The following is a 24,175-nucleotide window of genomic DNA, read 5'->3' on the forward strand; positions in this document are numbered from 1 at the left end:
AAAAAATAATAATAATAAAAACAATTATTAATAATAATTAAAAAAAACAAAAAAAAAAGTGCAGGTTAGATACTGAGTGTGAGGGTTAAAACAGGTTAGAGAGTAGGTCCCCATTTAAGGCTATTGCAGCCTAGTGTTCTCCCTTCCTGAAATAAAATAGGCCATGAAGAGCTGTCTGCTTACATATCTATCTGTACTGCTGAGTGGTCCTGTTACCATTTAAGGTTACTCTGTAGTATTGTACTTTCACGTTTTAAAAACCAACATTATCTGAGAAACATGACACATTTTCATGCCAATGTAATGCCAATAGCAGTAAAATATAGTGTATCTGAGAGCGTGAAATAAGAATCAGTAAGCAGTTGTATTAGAGGGGTTAGCTTTACAACCCTATTAAAATTTATGCAAACACAATGCTTATTATGTGTAACATTCATGTTAAACAAGGGTCACATTAAATTTTTTTACTCATCAGATACCTGTGTGGGTTGTGAAGACTCTGCTTCCTACATAATCTAAAACTAATGGTATGTTCCCTTTGAGTGATTTGACACAAGAATTAAGTGATCTGAATAGTCTAAAGATGGTAGGGATGAGAGGATGGTAGCATATTACATAGCTCCAATTTTTGTGTATTTAAATGATTACTGGATCAGACTGTTAAACAGTAATTTTTCTAGTGCCTCACAGTGGTGAGGTAATGGAACAGGTTGCCCAGAGAAGTTGTGGATGCCCCATCCCTGGAAATGTTAAGGCCTGGTGGGATCAGCTTGATGTAGGGGGAGGTTTCCCTATTGGGGGGAGGGGGTGGGGGCTAATTATATGAAATTATATGATCTTTAAGGTCCCTTCAAGCCCAACCAATCTATAATTTTGATGTACTGTATAGACAGGAATGTATCTGTCATATTTTGTATACATCTCCTCTAAAAAGTCTTCAGTTTATTTGTTAGGCTACAGGCATGCCTTCAGTTCTTAAGGAGAAACTGTCTGATTGCTTCATCTTTCATTTTCTTGTAAAAAGTATTAAAATAATAATAATAAAAAAAAACTCAAACTGTATTTTAAGCTTTAAATGGTTTAAAATCAAGCAATAATACTCAATTGATACACATTAAGAATTAGTTCTTTTCAGATAAAATCTTTATAAAATGGAAGCTAAAAGTATCGATTTATAAACTGGACAGTTCGAATAATTTAAGGAGTAGTGTGAATTAATTTTAGGCTACTATTGAAGTAAAAATATATTTTTAAAATTAACAACACATGGGTTAAGTATATGCTGCATAAAAACAAACAAACAAACAAAAAAAAAAACCAACAGGCAATATGCATTCCATTTTTAAAATTTAAGAACTAATTTTAATGAGGTGGCTGCTCGTCTGCTCTCTTAAAATGATCTTGGAAAAAAAATATATATATATAATCTTAACTGAACACTTCATTTACTTCCAGTATGTAATCTTCTGGGGTCTGGGTTCTGATTCAGTCAACAAATTAATTGACACTTTCTCTAGCAACTACATTTGTTACAGGCTGCAAATACGGATTTGAAGGAACAAGAGGTCTGGAGTACTCTCACCCTCCAAATAGTAGTTCTCTGGTGTTTATTTTACAGTCTTTCCAGCTTCACCCGCTATGATAGTTAAATCACGAAGCATGAAGCTGAAAGTGGTGTAGATATTCAGTCGCTAACTCTCATTGCTTATTACTAGCTTAATAGGTTAGCTGTAATGAGCACATTCACTAGTTGCTTTCTGTTTTCTTTTTTTTTTTTCCTTTTTTTTTTTTCTATTGAATTTTCAGAGATTAGAATTTATATGGAAATTTGACTAGTGCAAAGGAAGAAAGGTAAAAAGTTTCATGTATAGGAGGGTACATAATGAATAGAATTAAGCTCATCTATGCTTCAAGAAGCTATTTAAAGAGAACTTTAAAAGTGTGGACTTTTTGGTTTCTATATACTTTTGCAGCCACTACCTCTGTTGCTTATAACTCTAGCAACAGCATTGTCCATTTATCCAGAAATGTATAATCTTTTTATTTCTGCTAATCAAAACATTTCAGAGAGCTATTTCTGTTTTATGTATCAGATATTTAAACCCCAATTGTGTGAACAAATTATTTCGTATAACACAAACTGCTCATATAACACAAACAGGCAATGAGGAAAAAAAAAAAGGGGGGTGGGGGTGGGGGGGGTGGGAGGGAGACAGATCTTAATGTAACCAACAAAATCAGAAGATATTCTACAGTTTTTAAGTTGCTGCTAATTTTTATGATTACAGTTCCTTGTTTTTATGTTCATTTTATATTTTCTTATGTCCTGGTTTCAGTTAGGATGTATTTAATTTTCCTCCTAGTAGCTGGTATGGTGGTGTGTTGGATTTAGGATGAGAATGATGTTGATAACATGCTGATGTTTTAATTGTTGCAGAGCAATGCTTACACTAAGCCAAGGACTTTTCAGCTGCTCATACCACCCTGCCACTGAGGAGGCTGGGGGTGCATCAGGGAGCTGGGAAGAGAAAGAACCAGGACAGCTGACCCAGACTGGCCAAAGGGATATTCCATGCCATATAATATCATGCTGAAAAATTAATATGGGGTGACTGGCCAGGGTGGGGGGAGACCACTGCTCGGGGTTAAGATGGGTATTGCTCAGTGGGAGATGAAATTGCATTGTGCATCACTTGTTTTGGACACATCATTATTGTTAGTATTATAATTATTATAATTATTATTTTTCTTTCTTCTCTGTCCTATTAAACTGTCTTTATCTTGACCCACAAGCTTTTACTTTTTTTTTTCCAATTCTCACACCTTATGTCTCCTAAATTTTTTCTCTATGTAACAATAAGAAAATTAATCTTGTATGTTAAATACTGCCTTTTTCTTTTCTCTGATAATAGTTTTTTTCTTTTTTTTCTTTCTTTTTCTTTTTCCTTTGTCCTTTTTTCTTTTTTCTTTTGTCTTTTTTCTTTTTTTCATTTTTTTCTTTATTTTTCTTTTTTCTTTCTTCTTTTTTCATTTTTTTTTCTTTTTTTCTTTTCTTTTTTTTTTTTTTTCTCCAATGGGGGGAAAAAAAAAAGTTAAAACATATATATTTCCTTTTCAACAGAACACTGAATTTAAATTATTTCACAGTACTCTGTCCTCTTTATTTGGAAACCAGAGTCTTTCCACATCACTGCAATTATAAGTGGAACTTTTTTATATTCAGGATTCACGTCATACAAGATTTTAATGAAATTTAGGTGACCTTTAGGCAAAAGCAAAGCAAAGAACTTGCTCTATTGTCTTATGACAAATATATATATATATATATATATATATATTAGGTAGTACAACATATTGAAATGCCAGTGTGTTCTACACATTTTGGAGAGGAATGTTTGGTTTGGAAAATGACATTTCATTCACTTAAATTTCAGAAGTTCTGACGTTTTAATGAGTGTGGTATTGGCACTAAATAGACAGCTGACTTGATCTAGAAGAAGAATCAAATTTGATTGAGTGGTTATTCCTATTGAATTCACTGACAATTTTTTTTTCTTGTTCTTGACTGTTTACCAGATGAGGGTGTAAAATGAAAAGATCAGCAATAATAAAATATGTTTCTGTATTCGATATGGATGTGACTAATCTATATTTTGTTTTCTTCTAGGCATTTTCTGGAAACACAAATGCAGATAGTGTTGTATATTACAGACTTCAGCATTCCATTAAAGCAAGATTTCTCCGCTTTGTGCCTTTGGACTGGAATCCCAATGGTAGAATCGGAATGCGCATCGAAGTGTATGGATGCATGTTCAGTAAGTGTTTTGCGGAATCCGCTAAATGAAACATCCATTAATTTTTGTATTTTGCTACATCAATTACACTTGAAAGTATAATTCTAAGCTTAGTTTTAATATTGCATATAAACAATTTAATAGGTTTATGTGCAGACTTCACTGTTTCTGCATCATCTAGCAATATGTAATGCTTATTTTCCAGCTCCTTCTGTGTTGGAATGAGTGGCACATAAATGTAATTCAATAACTAATTTACTGAAAATTCTTTTTCTGATATTCGTAAACAAACAAAAAAGAGACACCACCACCACCACCTAAATAAATAAATAAATAAATAAAATTGTGTTTTAGCATAGCGTGCTTTCTACTTGAAGAGAAAATGTTGAAAATGTTTACAGCTTTAAATATGTCTAATCTTGGTCTTGAGTCAATAACAGTACAAGTAGATACAACCACAAATAAGGGATGATTCTACACAGTTGAAGGATACTTCAAAGATGATATTTGTTTAAGTGGTATGTTTACAGTAGATTTTATGTCAATAACAACAAAAAAAAAATAATTGATTCTGCATTTGACAGGCAAAGGCTTGACTGTTACTTTTATATTGATTTCCTGGACATTATAACTTTTCCTGAGAGACTGCAGGCTAGTGAAAACTTTTAGTCCACTCCGTGGGGTGCTGGGTACAGTGAAGCACATTTGAAATGCTTCTACATCAATACATGCATCATGAAAAACAAGCAAGAGTAGCTAGAAGCCTTGGATCAGTCCCAGAGCTACAACATCATTGGTATAAGTAAAACCTCGTGCAAAGTCATAGGTTCTTCAGGAGGGATAGGCAGGGCAGGCAAGGTGGGCTGGTGACGATATATGTAATGGAGGGGCTGGAGTGTATGGAGCTTGCAGTTGGTGATGGCATGGATGAGACCCTCTGGGTAAGGGAAAAGCAAATAAAGCAAATAAAGGGGATGTCATTGTGGGAGTCTACTATAGACCACCCAGCCGTGATGATGACATCAATGAAATATTCTTTAGGGAACTTTACCTCTAGATCAGCTGCAGTCCTTTTGGGGGAAATCAACTTGCCAGGCATGAACTAGGTGTACCACAAGGCTGATATAAGCAGGTTGAGGAGATTCCTAAAACATCTTGGTGATAACTTATTGGTACAGCTACTAAGGGAGATGACTAGGGAAGGTGTCCTCCTAGATCTTCTGCTTGTACACAGACAGGGTCTCATGGGTGAAGTGGCAATTGATGGCCACCTTGGCCATAATGACCAGGAAGTAGTTGAGTTTAAAATCTTTGGTGACAGGAGGAAAACTGCCATGAAAACTTCAACCCTGGATATGGGGAGAGCAGAGTTCAAGCTGCTTGCTGAACTAGTTTGCAAGATTCCCTGAGAAACTGCATTTGAAGGAATTAGTGTCGATCAGTGTTGGTCCCTTTTTAAATACCTCTTCTTAAGAGCACAATAACAAACAATTCCAAAATGTCAGAAGTCAAGGAGAAGAAGCAGAAGGTTGGCTTTGCTGAGCATGGATCTTATTACAGAGCTTAGTTGGAAAAATAAATTGTATGGCCACTGGAAGTGAGGTTGTGTGACACAGGAGGACTATAGGGATGCTGTTTGTAGGGAGAGCTGGCTGCTGTTTGTGCAGCCAGAGACCAATTAAAGTTTTTAATCTTTAATTTTATTCATTTATTTATTTATTTATAATATGTTAACAGCAAAGGGAGGGACAAAATAATGGACCAAGTAACATTGGTCCATTACTTCATGAGGATGGTCACCTCACAAATAGGAGCATAGACAAAGTAGAGACGTGTAATGCCATCTTTGCCCCTGTCTTCAACACCAGTGGTGGTCCCTGGGACACCTGGAAATCTCAGTTGGAGGACTGTGACTGTGGTAAAGATAAACTCCCAGCCAACTCTGAACTTGTGTGGGACTTGCTGCTCCATCTGGATGCATATAAGTCTGCGAGGCCCAGTTGGATTCATACCAGGGTACTCAGACAACTGGCTGTTGTTATTGCAAGACCTTTTTCCAATGTTCTTGGGAATCTGGAGAGGTCTCATTTGACAGGAATCTGGCAAACATTGTTCCAATTTTCAGGAAGGGTAAGACAGAAGAGATGGCAAATACCGGCCTGTCAGTCTCACTTCAGGGCCTGGTAAAATTATGGAGAAAATTATTCTGGGAGTTAGTAATAAACACACGAAGTACAATGTGGTCATTGGTGAGAGCCAACATGGGTTCGTGAGGGGAAGGCCCTTTTCAAGGAACTTAGTTTCCTTTTATGACAAGTTCACTTATGCAGCTGTACAAAGGGGAGCCAGTAGATTGTAATTTTTTGGATTTCAGTAAAGCTTTCATTAAGGTTTCTCTCAGTATTATTCTGGGGAAAAAAAAAAATGTTCAGCATACAGCCAGATAAATGCGTAATGTGATGGGTGGACAATTGGATGATGGGTAAGGCTCAATGAATTAAAGTAAATGGGGTTATAGCAGGCTGGTGGCCAGTCACTAGTGGGTTCTCCAGGGCTCCATTTTAGGGCCAGTTCTCTTTAATGATTTCATAAATGACTTGTATGTAGAACTTCAAGTTACACTGAGTAAGTCTGCAGATGACTTTAAATTTGGAGGAGCTGTTGATTCCATCAAGGGTAGAGACGCCTTTCAGAGAGATCTTGAAAAATTAGAGGACTGGGCAATCACCAACTGTATCAAATTTAACAAGAGTAAATGCTAGGTTCTGCACCTGTCACAGGGCAATTCTAGATATGTATGCAAACTGGGGTATGAGAGCCTGGAGAGCAGCCCCACAGAAAGGAATCTTTGGTAAACAGCAAGTTGAATACGAGTCAGAAGTGTGTTCTGACAGCCAAAAGGGCCAACTGTATCCTGGAGCGCATCAAGCACATCATGGCTAGCCAGTGATTGTCCCACTCTACTCCATGTTGGTGTGGCCTCACCTCGAGTTTTGTGTGCAGTTTTGGGTACCACACTATAACAAAGACATAAAACTGTTAGGGAGCATCCAAATGAGGGCAGCACATATGGTAAAGGGTCTGGAGGGCAAGATATATGAGAACTGTCTGAATTCACTTGGTTTGTTCAGCCTAGAGAAGAGGAGACTGAGGGGAGACCCCATCACAACAGAGGTGCACGTGCTGATCTCTATGGTCTGGTGATTGTAATAGGACCCGAGGGAATGGTATGAAGCTACAACAGAGAGTTTCAGGCTGAATATTAGGAAAAGTTTCATTGCCAAGGTGGTCGTCAGCCACTGGAACAGGCTCCCCAGGGAAGTGGTCATGGCACCGAGCCTGTCAGAGTTCAAGAAGCATTTAGACAACACTCTCAGACATATTCTTGAGTGGTCCTTTGCAGATCCAGGAGTTGGACAGTATGATCCTTGTGAATCCCTTTCAGCATGGCATATTCTATGATTCCTGTTGTATTCCTGTTGTATTTCTTCATCCCTAGACTTTCGAAAAGTATTTCTCTTAGCAAATTGTTTACCATTTCATTCGTCATATATTTTCTCCATAAAGGAATCAGAGTTTATTTTTAAGCAGTCTCTTTAACTTCCTAAGTATTTTCATCTCTTAACTTTTTTTTTTTTCAATTTAAGTTATGCTTTGCTCAGCTGATCTCTTCTGAACATTCTACATATAGCTAGCTGTCTTTTACATCTATTCATTAGTATCAGATCTATCATTTTAAATTTAACTTCAGTAAATTACATCTGTGATGCAGCTTTGTAAAATGAGTAAAGGAACATAAACTAAGGATACTGAAAATCTCAGACTGTAGGAGAATAGGTCACTGGAGAAATTAGGTAAACAGTCTCATCCCAGAAAGCAGATTGTTCATGCCAGGAGAAGGACAGGAGAAGCCTATTCCTGAAAATGCACAGAACACCTCAGTGACATCTGAGGATATCATGAGTGCGTGAGGGAAATGCTGTGGATGTGGTCTAACTAGACGTCAGTAAGGCTTTTGACATTGCTTTCCACAGAATTCTTCTGAAGAGGCTGGCTGCCTAAGGCTTGGATGGGTGTATGCTTTGTTGGATTAAAAACTGTCTGGGTGGCCCAAGGAATTGTGGTAAATGGAGTTAAATCCAGTTAAAAGTGTCAGTAGAGCTGTCCCCAGGGCTCAGTATTGGTGCCAGATCTCTTCAATATTTTTATCAATGATCTGGATGAGGGGATCAAGTGCACCCTCAGTAAGTTTGCAGATGATGACACCAAATTAGATGTGACCATCAATCTGCTCAAGGGAAGGCAGGTTCCGCAGAGAGGTCTGGAAAGGCTGGACTGATGGACTGAGGCCAACTGTATGAAGTTCAACAAGTCTAAGTGCTAGGTTCTGCACTGGGGACAAAACAACCCCATGCATTGCTACAGGCTTGCGGAAGCGTGGCTGGAAAGCTACCTGGTGGAAAGCAACCTGGGGGTGCTGGTTGATAGCTGGCTGATTATGAGCCAGGAGTGTGCTCAGACGGCCAAGAAGGCCAAGAGCATCATGTCTTGTATCAGGAACAGTGTGGCCAGCAGGACTAGGAAAGTGATTGTCCTTCCATACTCAGTGCTGGTGAGGCCAGACCTTGAATACTGTGTTCAGTTTTGTGTCCCTCACTATGACAAGGACATTGAGGTGCTGGAACATGTCCAAAAGAGGGCAACAAAGATGGTGAAGGGTCTAGAAAACAAGTCTTAAGAGGAGCAGCTGAGGGAGCTGGTTTTTTTTTGTTTTTGTTTGTTTGTTTGTTTGTTTGTTTTTTTAGCTAGGAGAAGAGAAGGCTCAGGGCAGACCTTATTGTAATTTAGAATTACCTTAAAAGAGGTTGTAGTGAGGTGGAGTTTCTCCCAAGCTCCAAGTGATAGGAATAGGGGAAATGGCCTCAAGTTGCATCAGGAAAGGCTTAGGTTGGATATTAGGAGAAATTTCTTTACTCAGAGGGTTGTGCGACATTAAAAGAGGGTGCCCAGGGAAGCGATTGGGTCAGCATCCCTGGAGGTCTTCAAGAAATATGTAGATTTAGAATTTACTTTCATGGTTTAGTACTTAGACTTTTAGTCTAAGACTAGTTTAGACTTGAGCACTAGGTTAAAGGTTGGACTAGGTAATCTTAGAGATCTTTTCCAACCTGAATGATTCTATGATTCTACGATGTTTTTTTTTCTTTTTTTCTTTTTTTCTTTTTTCCTGCGAATATTGCTTATTCCTAGCACAAACTAATGACACTGCTTAAACTGTCAAATTCAAGATTCAACTTCCTCCACAGTTTTCGGTGCCAAGACAACTTTATTTATTGATTTGTTGGTTTGTTTGTTAATTTATTTATTATTCTTTATTTTTTAATAAAAAAAAATGGGGCTGAACTTTTTTCATTTTCAGATGAACATTCATGTGAGTCCCCCCTGTTTCTTCTCTGGTATAAGGACTGCATTCTTTCCTGCCATTGATCATCAGTAACAAATAATCAGCTTTTCTTCTTCCCGGTCCTGTACCTTATGCATTCAACAACATTTATGTCCTTCTTCAGTCTCTTGTTCACAAAACATTTCCAAACTGAAGCTTTGGCTTTCTCACCTGCCTAAAATCTAGAGTTTCACTGTGTTCATTTACTCCTGTAATTTTCTCTATCACACCTTGCAATAGATCTTATGTCTCTCTTGTGTGATATCCCTGTTGTCCTTATTGCCATTGTGCAAACTGAAAACTTAAAAGTCTCTAGGATAAAAAGAAGACAGTGTCTATGTTATGAATATATATATGCACAATGAGAACTTACACAATTCATTTGGTGGGGACAGTAACTGCTTTAGAGGAAAATTATGTGTTTTTTGTTGTTTTCGTTGTTGTTTTATGTATCTTATTGTACGTTATTTGTTTGCCACAGGATTGATCCTATAGGTAGATTATGTAAGAAAACAAACAAACAAACAAAAAAACAACAACAACAAACAATGACAATTCATTTAGCTATTAAGAAGAGTTTAAATTAAGAATATTTACTTCATCTGTTATCTACTCTAATAAACTACATAAAGAATGTGATAGTGATACAAATATGGAAGTTTTCTTCAGGCTGGTTAAGATTGTGTCTGTATTAATGGTGTGAGGTTTTTTATTTTTTATTTTTTTTTATTTATTTTTGTGTGTGTGTGTGTGTGAAGTGAAAATGTAGCAACTTCAGTCTTCTTCGTTGCAAGTTGTACAAATAAAACTAAAACTACAAAGATGATGTGAGGTCAATCTCACTACTCCACAGTATGATACTGAAAAGTATGTGTTTGTTATACTCAAAAGAGGTAATTACTGTCTTAGTAAAATAATACTTACAGGACATTTGTTGGCACTGCTCTCAAATTCCCTGTTCTGTAATATGCCAGGCAAATACCTGCTCTAAATACCTTAGTTTCATATCATCAGTACTAATGTTTTATCTTTATCTACTGACTTTATGTTAGTGATATCTTTGATAGACATTCATTGGATATAACACATTATTGCAAGGTTAATATATTTCCATGTATTTATTTACTTATTTATTTTTAATACAGGATCCATTTTTGACTATAAACTCTTTAAGGCCAAAAACTGTCACATTTTATATGTTTGTTAAGCTTACATCCAGAAAAAAAAAAAAAAGTCATTCAATTTTTGCCTCTTAACAATAGTCAATTAGGTAGTCAGTTATGGAGTTACATGCAACATTAAATGAGCTCCCCTGTATTTTCCACATGTAATTCTTGTCTTTCTCATTCTCTCTGTCAGTAATGTTCCTTAGTTTTCTTTCTTCTTCTCTGCATTGTTTTCTGTGTAAGCAGTAATAAGTAGCCATGGTAACTGGATGCAGTGGAGCTGCTGGGGCTGGAATTCTTCCTGTGGCTTCCTGGGTTAAGAACAGGCAGGCAGGATGTTTTCAAAAAATCACAGAATGTTTTAGGTTGGAAGGAATCTCTGGAGGTCAGCTGGTCCAACACCCCTGCTCAAACCAATAACCACCTAGAGCCAGTAGCTCAGGGCCATGTCTAGTTGGCTTTTGAATATTTCCAAGGAGGCAAACTCCACAACCTCTCTGGGCAACTTGTGACAGTGCTCAGTCACTTGAACAGAGAAGTGTTTCCTGATATTCAGAAGGAACCTCCTGTGTTTCAGTTTGTGAACACTGACACCTCTCCTGTCTCTGGCCACCACTGAAAAAGGCCTGGCTACATCCTTTTGCACCATCCCTTCAACTATTTACATATATATTGATAAGATACCCCTGAGCCTTCTCTTCTCCAGACTAAGCATTCCCCACTCTCTCAGCCTTTCCTCACAGGAAAGAGGTTCCAGTTCCCACCATATTCCTGGCCTTTCACTGGTCACTGTTCAGGAATTTCATGTCTCTTGTACTGGAGGTCTCTGAATTGGACGCGGTACTCAAGTGTGGTTTCAGCAGTCCTGAGGAGAGAGGAAGTATTACCTCCCTCAATCTGTTGACAATGCTTTGTCTAATGCAGCCCAGTATACCATGAGCCTATTCTGCTGCAAGGGCACACTGCTAACCCATGTTCAGCTTGGTGTCTAACAGGACCCTCAGGTCATAGAATCATGGAATGACTTGGGTTGGAAGGGACCTCATAGATCATATAGTTCTAACCCCCCTGCCATGGGTAGGGATGCCACCCATTAGATCAGGTTGCCCAGGACCTCATCCAGCCTGGTTTTGAACATCTCCAGGGATGAGGCTTCCACATCCTCTCTGGGCAACCTGTTCCAGCGACTCACCACCATCTGCGTGAAGAATTTCCTCCTAATCTCTAATTTAAATCTCCCCTCTTTTAGTTTAACCATTCAACCTTGTTCTGTCATTATCTGCCTTAACAAAAAGTTGTTCTTCGTCTTTTTCTATAAACCCCATTTGAGTACTGAAAAGTTGTGACGAGGTCAGCCCGGAGCCTTCTCTTCTGTAGGCTGAACAGGCCCAGCTCTCTCGGAGTTTCTACGTAGGAAAGGTGCTCTACCCCCTAGATCATCTTCATGGCCGCGCTGTGGACCTGTTCAAACAGATCCACATCCTTCTTGTGCTTGGGGGCCCCAGACCTACACACAGTACTCCAAGTGGGGCTTCACAAGGTCAGAGTAAAGGGGGACAATCACCTGCCTCAACCTGCTGGTCACTCCTCTTTTGATGGAGCCCAGGATTCAGTTGGCCTTCTGGGTTGCAAGTATGCACTTCTGGCTCGAGTCAAGCTTTTGACACATCAGAACCCACAAGCCCTTCTCTTCAGGGCTGCTGTCAATGAATTTTTCTCCCATTCTGTACTCATGTCCTGGATTGCCCCAACCCAGGAGTGCCACCTTGGACTTGTTGAATCTCATGCGGTTCAAGTGAGCCCACTTCTCAAGCTAGTACAGGCCCCTTTGGATGCCATCCCTTCCTTCTATAGTATCAACCACACCACTCAGCTTGGTGTCATCTGTAAATTTACTGAGGGTGCACTCAATCTCACTGTCTATGTCATGTTTTAAACAATTTTAGGAAATTGATATTTGGGAAATAAATATGCTGTGTATATTAAAATGTTGTCTGATGCAATGACTCAAAGCAAGTGTCATAGGTACTTTGACAAGTTTTTTTACACAAGGTTTTTTACGCAAACCCTCTGCCAGAGTCCTCACTGTATTAAATGAGCCAGATAATGTCTTGCACAATAGTTTATTTTAGATGTTTGTGAATATTTAAGACTATATTCTATATATAATTATATATAGAATATTAGGATGATAGAATATTCCAAGTTACAAGGATCATTACAATGATCATTGAGTCCAACTGCTGGAATGCTTCTATATGATTTATATATTAATTTAAGATCATGTATAAATTATTGTGATTATATAGTTTAAATTATTATGAATAATTTTAACCCGTCATTTATTTATTCATGTATATGTTTGTTTATTTATTTATTTCCTAAAGGCTTTGTTTAAAGCAATAATTATGTCTTGATTTACCTGACTTTTTTGAACTTCATGTACCTTCTCACATCTGCTTTCCCAAACTGTCAAGGTCCAGATTTCTCTCTTTTTTTTTTTTTTTTTTTTTTAAATATAATTGGCCAGGAATAAGGATACCTAGAAACAGTTAAAAATGACAGACAGTTTGCATTGTTTGGAGTCTTACCTCGCGGAGCATTAGCTGAACTATTGCACTAAGTGAAAAGATCAAAAACAAACAAATCAGCATATTCCAAAGAAAGCTATTGCAACCAAAACGTTTGCTCAAGACCACTAAAATATCTGATCCTATGATGTATGAGTAGGCTTCCAGGATTTCCAGCTTCTCAAAGGCATTTCATAGTTTTCAAAGATATTTTCACAGTTTACTAAGGATTTTGATATTTTAAACTGTGGAAATAAAAAAAACTCATAAAGTGAATCAACTTTTTATATTTTCCTTATTTATAACCTGTAAGAAAACACTCCTTTTTGTGAGGATATCCAAACACCGGAACAGGTTGCCCAGAGAGGCTGTGGAGTCTTCTAGTCTGGAGATATTCAAAACTCATCTGGATGCAGTCCTGTACAGAGTGCTCTAAGGTGACCCTGCTTGGAAAGATCATCAGACTAGATGACCTCCAGAGCTTCCTTCCAACCTTAACCATTCTGTGATTCTGTGGAACACAGAAAGTGCATAGAGATTGATGTTCAAATCTAGAGACTATTCAAAGCTGGTAGTAGTTAGCAAAAATGAAGCAGGAAAGCATTATGACACCTTGGGTATTTGGGCTCATTCTTTCTGTCTTGATAACACTTCAGTAGATCCAAGCTTTACCTCTCACAACTTTCAATTTATTTTTAGTGGTGATGAACAGATGGTGGAATCAGAGCATGTGTGAGAAATTTTATAACATTTTGCTCAGCCTCTGTAGTCTTTTCACAATCTTCATTCATGCATGTTGGTGGGGAGATTTGTTTTTGTTATTTTCCAAATTTTGCTGAGTTGATTTTGCTTCTTCAGAACTAGTGCTGCAGAACAGTGAAGGGGATTTTAGAGACCAGGGATAAATGTCATTTATACTTTTGTCTCATTAACTTATAGCAAGAGTATGTTCCCAAAACAAACAAACAAACAAACCCTACTGTTATTAGTACCTCATAAGAATACACCTATATAGCTGATTTGATATACACATGACAATATACAAAGTTATGTTATTGAACTTTTTATCGAAGTTATTAGATTTACATCCATTATTTAAATTTGAAATTGATAAATGCTTTTACCATCTATATTCATTTAGTTACATAATGAAGTAAAATATTAAACCTAGAATTTATTTTTAAGTAGAATGTAATATTTATTCATTGTACACTTCATAAATTAATTCTTCATAAAATGTACATTATCAAGATATATGGAAAATCAAGGAACTATATACTACAGAACATAGCTGCATTCTTTTGGCAAGAGTTCTTGAAAATGGAACATAAATAGCTGACTTTAAATACTGTAGTTAATTTGAATGGAGTTCATTTCCATGCTGACAATTTGGAGAAATATATGTATTATATATATGTGTGTGTGTGTGTATATATATATGTGCATATATATATTTATACATTTATACACTTTTTTTAATTTAGTAAAATTAGTAAATAGATAATGGGGGTTTCCACTGTCTTGGAAGAAGTAAAGCAGTCAGTTGAAAAATAAATGTCTTTTACATCTTCATTTACTTCACAAATGTATATTTCAAGGACAATTACATTTTTCTTCTTATGAACTGCAAATACTCTATAGTGTTATCTCTTCCTTTGTGTGTGTTTCATTCAATCTGTAATGATTTTGACAGATATTCTTTTATATTACTTCCTTGCTTCTGCTGTTAAGAGAGCAGTACTTGAGGAAGAGTAAGCAAATCCTGTGAATCTTGTGCAGTTTGTATCAGCAACAACGTTTCAGCTTTAACATCTTTAGGACACTCTTTGAGGATCAAGGGCTGCTAGGAAGAAGAGACAGGTCCACTTGACCATGTAGAGCAAAAGCATGTTTTCCAACAGAGTAGCAAAGCTTTTGAGAGCTCTAAACTAGAAATGATGAGGGAGCGAGATGATGATCCAAAATCAAGTGAAGAAGTCACAGACTTGAAAAGCAGAGGCTGCAGGGTGATGTGGAAAAGATACATTGAAAACAACAAACCACGGCTCAGGAATGAACATTTCAAGTGCAGGCACACAAGCAGGGAATTGCTGCTGTGAGGATGGCATGATGGGGAATGTTTTAACACTTTGCCTGTGAAATCAACACAAGTGGACACCTCCCTGAAGTACCTGCATGCTAACATACACAACATAGTGAGCACAGAGAAAGAACTGAGGTCTTCGTGTAGTTGAGTACTACAACCTCATCGTGACCAAAAATACACGTTGAGATAGTTCGCATGACTGGAGTGGTGCCATGGATGCATACAGGCTGTTTAAACAGGATCACCCAGGGCAGTGAGGAGGGCAATTGTCATTTATGTTATGAGAGCAGCAGGGATAAATGAATCTCTTCCTGGGTACTGTTGATGAGCTATATCAGTGTTAATATGAGATTAGATGGCAGACCAAATGTCAGCACAATGCTGGCATTGTGGTGGATGTGTGGTATAGACTGCCTGATATGGGAGAAATAGATGAGGCCTTCTTCAGACAACTGGAAGAAGTCTTAGGTTCTCATCCTAATTGGGGACTTTAATCACACTGATATCTTTTGGAGGGAAAGCACAGAAAGGAATAAGCAAAGGAATAAGCAAGTCTTTTATGGAATTCTTTGATAATAATTCCCCAATGCAAGTGACCAAACAGCTGACCAAATGATATTCTCTTCTGGCCTCATACTTACAGACGAAGAAACACTGATTGGGGATGTAAAAGTAAGGACATCCTTGGTTATGACAACCATGAGATTGTGATGCTCAAGATCCTGAAAGAAGAGAAGAAGACAGACAGCAACATAACAGTCCTGATCTTCAGGAAAGCAATTTTTTAATTTTTTTTTTCATGCTCGGAGACATAATTGGAAGAGTGACATAGAAGATGGTCACGGAAAGAAGAGAGATCCTGGTTGATTTTAAAGGATCATTTCCTCCAAGCTCAAGAAACGTCCATCCAAACAGAAAATCAAATAAAGGTCACTATGGATGAGCAAGAAACTTCTAAATGATCTCAGACACTAAAAGCAAGTGTACAAGAGGTGGAAACATGGTCAGGTGATGCAGAAGGAGTACAGAGACATTGTCTAAGCATGCAGGGGTTTTGTTAGGAAAGCCAAAGCACACTTGCATTTGAATCTGTTAAAGGACATGCAAGACAATAAGAAGTGATTCTACAGGTATACAGCAGTAAAAAGAAGACTAGGAAAAATGTGGATCCACTGCTGAGCACTGGGGACATGGGATCTGGTAGTAAAAGACATGGACAAGGCCAAGGTACTCAATGCCCTCTTAAACATTTGCTGCTAAGTCTTGATTTCAGGAATCTCAGGTACTTGAAGGCCCAGGAGAAAAGTACAGAGCACAGGAGAGCCTCAGTGGAGGAGGATTAGGTTAGGAAACACATAAACAAATTTGAGATATGTAAACCAATGGACCTAATGGGGAGTGACTAAGAATCCTGAGGGAACTGCCAAGGTCAATTTGGGGTCTGTATCATTTATCTTTGAAAGGTAGTGGCAGTCAGGAGAGATTCCTAAAAATCGTGAGAGCAGAAGTTCCAAAATCGACACATGGTATCGACACTGGTGGGGGCTGAGCAACAGCCTTGTCTTAAATCCACTCAAGGGAGGGATAAAATGGTTTCCAACCTGAAATCAGCAGAACTGATGTACTCACAAGCCATGAGTGGCTGGATCCTTGTCTTTGTTTTGTGCGGAGTTAAGAATCTCCCCCTTGCCCCTGAAGTGCCCCTACACAACAGATACCATGCTCTGGGGCTCAAAAAAGGAGTGGATGCCAACAACAGCAGTGGTAATGGTCAAGACCCAGGAAAGGGCAACTTTAAAAAGGTAGACCAACATACCATTTCTTTAAGAACCAGTTTTATAAAAAAAAAAAAGCACAGTGTGTTGGTAAATGATGATTCTGTTCTGAGAGGCATGAGGCACCCATTTGCCAGCCAGACAGTATCTCAGGAGAGGTTTGCTGCCTGCCTGAGGCCTCTATTTGTGACATCACAAAGAGGCTACGAAGCTTGATCAAGCCTATCAAGGACTATCACCCATTCCTGTTTTTTCAAGTAGGGACAACTGAGGCCTCAACAAGGAGGCTATGAAACATCAAAAGGGACTTTATGTCCCTTGGAAAAATGCTGAAGGGATCAGGAGCACAAGTACTGTTCTCCTCAATCCTCCCAGTTAGAGACTGGGACCCGCAGGGGAGGCAGTATATGGATAACTTAAATGAGTGGCTGCATAGCTGGTGCCATGATCAAGATTTTGGGTTCTATGATCTCAGGTGTGCTTTTGAGAGACTGGACATGCTGCCACGGGATGGGGCACACCTAATCAAATGGGGCAAGAGTGTTTTGGGCAGCAAGCTGGCCAGACTCATTAGCAGGGCTTTAAACTACATTTGGTGGGGGAGAGGGGATGTACCTGTAAGTGTAAGAGAAACACTGAATGCCAGTGCTTTAGAAATGGTAGGAAAACACCTGTGAATCATCCCACAGGTATTAGGAAGGACTCCTCTAAAAAGGCAACATGGCCCTTAGCCCAGCTGAAGTGCCTCTACACCAATCCATGCAGCATGGGAAGCAAGCAGGAGCTGGAAGTGACAGTGCAATTAGAAAACTATGATCTAATTATTATCACAGAAATGTGGTGGGATGATTCACACAGCTGGAATATTGAAACGGAGGGCTAAAACTTTACAAGTGAGACAGGCAGTGACGTAAGAGTGGGTTTGTTGCCCTCTGTTAAGAAATGGATAGACTGTGAAGAGTTCCCTCTGAGAGAAAGCCAAGAGCAGGTTGAGAGCCTGTGGGTGAAAATTAAGGACCAGACCAACAAAGGACATCCTGTGGTTGGGGTCTACTACAGGCCACCTTATCAAGAGGAGCCTGTTGAAAAGACCTTCTTGCTTCAACTACAAGAAGCATCATGCTCAGAGACTCTCATCCTCCTGGGGGATTTCAACCACCCAGATTTTTGCCAGGAAAGCCATGTGGTGGGAAGTAAGCAATCCAGGAGACTCATGGAGTCCACTGAGGACAACTTCCTCATTCAGGTGTTAGTCAAACCAACCAGAGGAGAAGCGGTACTGGACCTGGTGCTCACCAATGCAGAAGAGCTTATGAAAGAGGTTAAGACTGGAGGTAGTCTGGGCTGCAGTGACCATGCCCCATTTGAGTTTGTGATCTTAAGGGATATAGGCCTGGCTAAGAGCAAAGTCAGGACCTTGAATTTTGGAAGAGCGAGCTTCCAGCTGTTCAAAGAATTAGTGGATGAAATCTCATGGGACACAGTCCTTAGGGACAGAGGATCACATCAGAGCTGGCAACCCGTCAAGGATTTTTTTCCTTAGAGCACAGTAACTCTCCATTCCCCTGTGTTATAAAGCAATCAGGGAGGGCAGAAAACTGGGATGGCTGAGCAAGGACCTGCCAGTCAGACTGAGGCAAAAGACGGAAATGCACAGACGGTAGAAACAGGGCCACATGCCTTGGGAAGAGACAGAAATGCTGTCCATATGTGCAGGGATGGGAGCAGGAAAGCCAAGGCACTGACAGAACTAAATTTGGCAAGGGATTCAAAGAATAACAAGAAGGGGTTCTACAGGTACATTGGCCACAAAAGAAAGACTGAAGAGAGCGTATCACCTCTGACGAATGAAGACAGAGAAATTGTAACAACAGATGAGGAGAAGGCAGAGGTACTTAAAAACTTCCTTGCCTCGGTCTTCATACTGGTCAGACTTCCCCCATCTCATGTGTCCCCAAACCTCTAGGCAGGGGCAGGGGGAGCAGAGTCCCTCCCACTGTAAGCAAAAAGCAAGTTCAGGACCTCCTGAAGTGACTTACTAACTACAGGTCTATGGGCCCTGATGATATGCATCCCAGGGTCCTGAGGGAATTGGCTGACTTAGTTGCCAAGACACTCTCCATCATATTTTAAAAATCATAGCAGTCAGGAAAAGTCCCTGGTGATGGGAAAAGGGAAATATCACTCCCATTTTTAAAAAGGGTAGAAAGGAAGACCCATCAAACTACAGACCAGTGAGCCTCACCTCTGTGCTTGGCAAGATCATGGAACTGATCCTTCTGGAGGCAATGTTAAGGCACATCCAGGAGAAGGAGGTGATCCGAGACAGCCAGCATGACTTCACCAAGGGCAAATCATGCCTGACCAATCTGGTGGCCTTCTATGACAGAGTAACTGCATCAGTCGACAAGGCAAGACCGACTGATGTCATCTACTTGGACTTTTATAAAGCCTCTGTCACGGTCCCACACAACATCCTAATCTCTAAATTGGAAAGATATGGATTTGTTGGGTGGACAATCCAGTGGATAAGAATTGCCTCAATGGCCACACCCAGAGAGTAGTGGTCAATGGTTCTATGTCCAGGTGGAGGATGATGATGAATTTTATCTCTCAGGGGTCTGTCTTGGGACCGGTGTTTTTCATTGTCTTCATCAGTGACATAGACAATAGGATTAAGTGCCCCTTCAGCAAGTTTGCAGATGACTCCAAGCTGAGTAGTGTGGTTGAAACCAAAGAATGAAGAGATGCCATTCAAAGGGATTTGTACAGGCTGCAGAAGTGGGTGCATGTGAAAGGCATGAGGTTCATCAAGTCCAAGTGCAAGGTGCTACACCTGGGTTGGGGTAATCCCGGACATGAAGAACTCATTGAGAGCAGACATGCAGAGAAAAGGTTGGGAGTTCTAGTGGACAAAAAGCTTGACATAAGCTAACAGTGTGTACTTGCAGACCAGAAGGCCAACTGCATCTTGGGCTGCATCAAAAGAGAAGTGGCCAGCAGGTCAAGGGAGGTGATTGTCCCCCTCTACTTTTCCCTTGTGAGGTCCCACTTGGAGTGCTGTGTCCAGGTCTGGAGCCCCCAACACAAGAAGGATGTGGGTCTGTTAGAACAGGTCCAGAAAACGATCATGAAGATGATCTAGGGGCTGGAGCACCTCTCCAATGTAGAAACACCGAGAGAGCTGGGCCTGTACACCCTGCAGAAGAGAAGGCTCCGGGGGGAACCTTGTTGTGACCTTTCAATACTTAAAGGGGACTTATAACAAAGATGGAGAAGGGCTCTTTACTCATGTAGATAATGATAGGACAAGGAGGAATGGTTTTAAACTAAAAAAGGAGAGATTTAAATTAAAGATTAGGAGGAAATTCTTCACTCAGACGGTGGTGTCATTGGAACAGGTTGCCCAGACAGGTTATGGATGCCCCATCCGTGGAGATGTTCAAGACTAGGCTGGATGAGGCCTGGGCAACCTCATCTAGTGGGTGGCACCCGTGCCCATGGCAGTGGGGTTAGAACTATATGATCTATGATGTCCCAAGTCATTCTATGATTCTATGATTCCATGAAATGATTTCCAAACATGTGAAGGACAAGAAGATTACTGGGAGTATTCAACATGGAAAGGAAATAAAGGGGAAATCACGCCTAACCAAACATGCCTTTTCCAGTTAAATAAGCAGTTTGGTGAGTTAGGGGGAGTATTTGATGTTGCTTATATTGAGTTTAGCAAGAGTTTTGACATTGTTACAAGAATAGCCAACTGATAGGTATAGTCTATTTAAGTGGACAAAGAGGTGGACTGAAAACTGTCCAAATTCTGTCACTGAAGGTATTGTGTTCAGTGCCACACAGTCAAGCTCTTCACATTCACGTATCCATTTATGGTATATCTGGTTGATACTGGTTACAGTACTCTTACATCTTCGGTATTGATGTAGATAATGAGTCAGAAGGTACCCTCAGCAAATAAACATTTGGAGAAGTGATTGAGATGTCATGGGTAGTGCTGCCATTTAGAGGGACATGAACAAGCCTCTGCCTGTAGATGGGCTGACAGGAATCTCATGCAGTTTAACAATGCAAAATGCAATTATCTTCACTGGAGGAATAACCACAGCAAGGGTTTATGAGAACACAGTAGAATCTGACTGTAGCTTTACAAAAAAAGACATAGGGTCTTGACAGACACAAAGTTGACCATGAGCCAGCAACATGCCTTTGCAGTTCATAAGGACAACACCATTGTGGATTGTTTTAGGAAGAGTGTCAACAACAGGTCAAAGAAGGTGATCCTTGCCCTCTACACAGTCCTGATGATGAGATACATATGGAGCACTGGGTCCTGTTCTGGAATGCCCACTGTAAGAAAGACATGGACATATGGGAGAAAATCCAGGAAAAGACTACAAGTATGACTAAGGTACTGGAGTGTCTGTGATATGAGTAGAGGATGAAGAAGCTGGGAATGGAAATGAGAAGGTACACAGAGGGGTCTTACCTCTGTGCATAAATATCTAACAGGACAGATTCAGGATCTTTCCAATGGTGTCCAGTGACAGCACTAGAAGCAAATGGGCATAAAGTGAAATGCAACAAGTTCTGCTTAGACACAAAAAGAAGTTTTTTTTTTTTTTTTTAATTTGATAAAGGTTGGATGCTGGCATTGGTTGCCAATGTGGAGTGGCTGTGCATCCTTGCAGCCATCCTTGGAAATTTTTGAAACCTGACTGGAAATGGCCCTGAGAAAACACCTGTAACTGAGTGAGGAATTTGGATTAGGTGATCTCGAGAGGTACCTGTCAACCTCAGCCATTCTTTGATTCTATGATCTTATGCCCATACTAGAAAATTGGTGATACAAAGTAATTGTAAACATGTGTTCCAGCTTCAAAGTCGTAATTCAGCTTAATCAAACATGATTTATTTAACATGTCAGTAAAATACCATTTGATGAAGAGAACCAGGCCCTACTCATAAATAACAAGCCTTCAGATCAAAATATTTCTGTTTCTACAATAGTATGTCATAGTATTTTAAACTGCTTTACAGCTATCCAGACTGATTTTAATAGCAGCTTAAATCTACACGCTGCCATGAAGGCCCTGAATATCACTGTAATGTAATGTAATGTAATGGACTTTGGATTTTCCTTTATTTCTTTATTTATTATTTGATTAATTTGAATTAATTGTAGATAAATTAATGGAGATTTTCCCTCTAAGAATACAGTCAGAGAAAAAAATGGTCGAAGTACTTCATGGCTCAAAGAAAAAGAAGACCTTTCAGCCTATGAAGTTAGTATTACATTGGAACACAAACCAGAATCTCTTCTGTTTACCGTGCTTTATAATTAAGTGACAATGACATAATTAGAACAGGCCAGTCTTAACATTTAGGCAAGAACAGGAACAGCAGAAACAAACTACAGTCTACTGGGCAGAGGTAAATCTGACAGTATTAGTGCGACTTCATATTGTATTGAAATAATCCACAACTGTTCCTTTTAGACATAGCATTATACATTATCTTTCATTTCTTTACTTCTAGGGTCCGAGGTGGTTGGTTTTGATGGGAAAAGTTGTCTAATTTACACATTTAATCAAAAACTCATGAGTACACTGAAAGATGTGATTTCTCTGAAGTTTAAGACAATGCAAAGTGATGGAATTCTCCTCCACAGAGAAGGACAGAATGGAGACCACATCACCCTGGAATTACTTAAAGGAAAGCTGTCCCTTCTTATTAATTTAGGTAACAGCTACAGTCTCATAAAGTTAATATAACTATATATAATATACTTATTAGATATTATTTGACTAAAACTTATTTTATTTCACTAAGCAGATTTAAATATATAGTATATGATAAATTAGCAGTATATATTTGAATATTTATATTTTTATATGGAATTAATAGTTTCTTATTTTTCTTCTCTCAAGGTGATGATAAAACTCATTCTTCTAATACCCAAATTAATATTACCCTGGGCAGTCTTTTGGATGATCAACATTGGCATTCTGTTCTCATTGAGCACTTTAACAATCAAGTAAACTTTACAGTGGATAAACACACTCATCATTTTCATGCCAAAGGAGAATTCAATTATTTGGATCTTGATTATGAGGTGTGAAAAGTACCTTTCCTTTATTATATTTATTAACTTTGTTATATAAATGCAACAACAACAACAACAACAAAAAGCAAAGGGGATAGAGCTTAGGGAAGTTTTAATGGTTGAGACTTCAGGGATATTCTGCTTTGGAATGAACCAAAGAGAAGCATTCTTAAATTATTAATATTGTGCTGGACCTGCAACTGAAAGTTTTTAATACACCAACTTTTTCATCTCAGAATTCATTTTTTCTTAAATATTTTATTTCAGTACCACTGAAAATGTGTTAAACAATTTGTAAACACAATTTAAATAAATGTATTTATTATTTTTACTTTAAAAATATTACTCTTTAATAAAAGCAATTAGCCCTAGCTCAAAGTTATTATTCATGGCTTGATGAAAATTACAAAAAGTCAGTACAAACCTGTATCACAGATGCTTTGGATAAAACTTAAATTCCTGTTAAATCCAGCAAAAGTATTATGAAAGAAATCTAGTTTATGCAAATGGTAGAATGATGAAAAAGAGTAGATGTAATTTGCTGTGATAGTTTCCCACCTGTGGGAAACCATAGGAAACCACTATTTCAGTCTGTAATTTGAAGATGGGATGCATGACGTTTGCCCTGTCCTGTTTGCTGGAGTATATGATGACAGAGCATCATTTGAGCCTGCAGATCTTAATTATTTTTTTCTCTCTATTCAAGGTCTTAAGCAGTTAAGAGAAAGATTTCATGCTGTTCCATATCTGCAGTATCCTATCTCAAGAATATCATTCACAAGACTGAAGTCATAATTTTTTTTAAAATTTCTGAGTCTAAGCCACAATGCTAAGACTTTGAGGATCACACCTAAACAAATAAATAAGCTTGTTAATTTCAACTAAGTGGCTAATATATCTATTTTACCAATATTACAAATTCATTCTTCCTCTCTTCCAGCACAAGGTAGAAAGGAAAGCAAAAACTGGAAAAAAACCTGAAAACTTCCAAAAGACTATGAAAAGCTGTATTTAGAATTGCATTTCTTAATATCAACATTTCTCAATATAATAATTTAATGATGCTTATGCCATGATATATCTCATTCTTTGTATATAAAATGATTGTAAACATTAAGTGAAATTTCAGAATGAAAAGATAATTAGCTTCAACTGATCTTCCCTACAATCATTCTGAATGCCAAATGGAATTGCTTTGAAATGAGTGAGTTCAAAAGTTCACT

General features: G+C 38.7%; 1 protein-coding gene across 6 annotated transcripts in view; it reads left to right on the forward strand.

The window, feature by feature from the left end:
* CNTNAP4 (contactin associated protein family member 4) overlaps window positions 1–24,175 on the forward strand; it is a 270,899-nt gene that overhangs the window by 170,673 nt on the left and 76,051 nt on the right. For 5 of the 6 annotated variants that reach the window (XM_083819196.1, XM_083819200.1, XM_083819197.1 and 2 more), the window contains exons 4-6: window positions 3,668–3,815; window positions 22,385–22,588; window positions 22,777–22,961. In XM_083819196.1, the coding sequence (XP_083675322.1) occupies window positions 3,668–3,815; window positions 22,385–22,588; window positions 22,777–22,961 (537 nt within the window). Of the gene's footprint in view, window positions 1–2,213; window positions 3,816–22,384; window positions 22,589–22,776; window positions 22,962–24,175 lie in introns of those variants that run through there. The other variant, XM_083819201.1, reaches the window with a different exon arrangement.

The sequence above is a fragment of the Anser anser genome, assembly GCF_964211835.1.
Source record: "Anser anser genome assembly, chromosome: Z".
NCBI lineage: Eukaryota > Metazoa > Chordata > Aves > Anseriformes > Anatidae > Anser > Anser anser.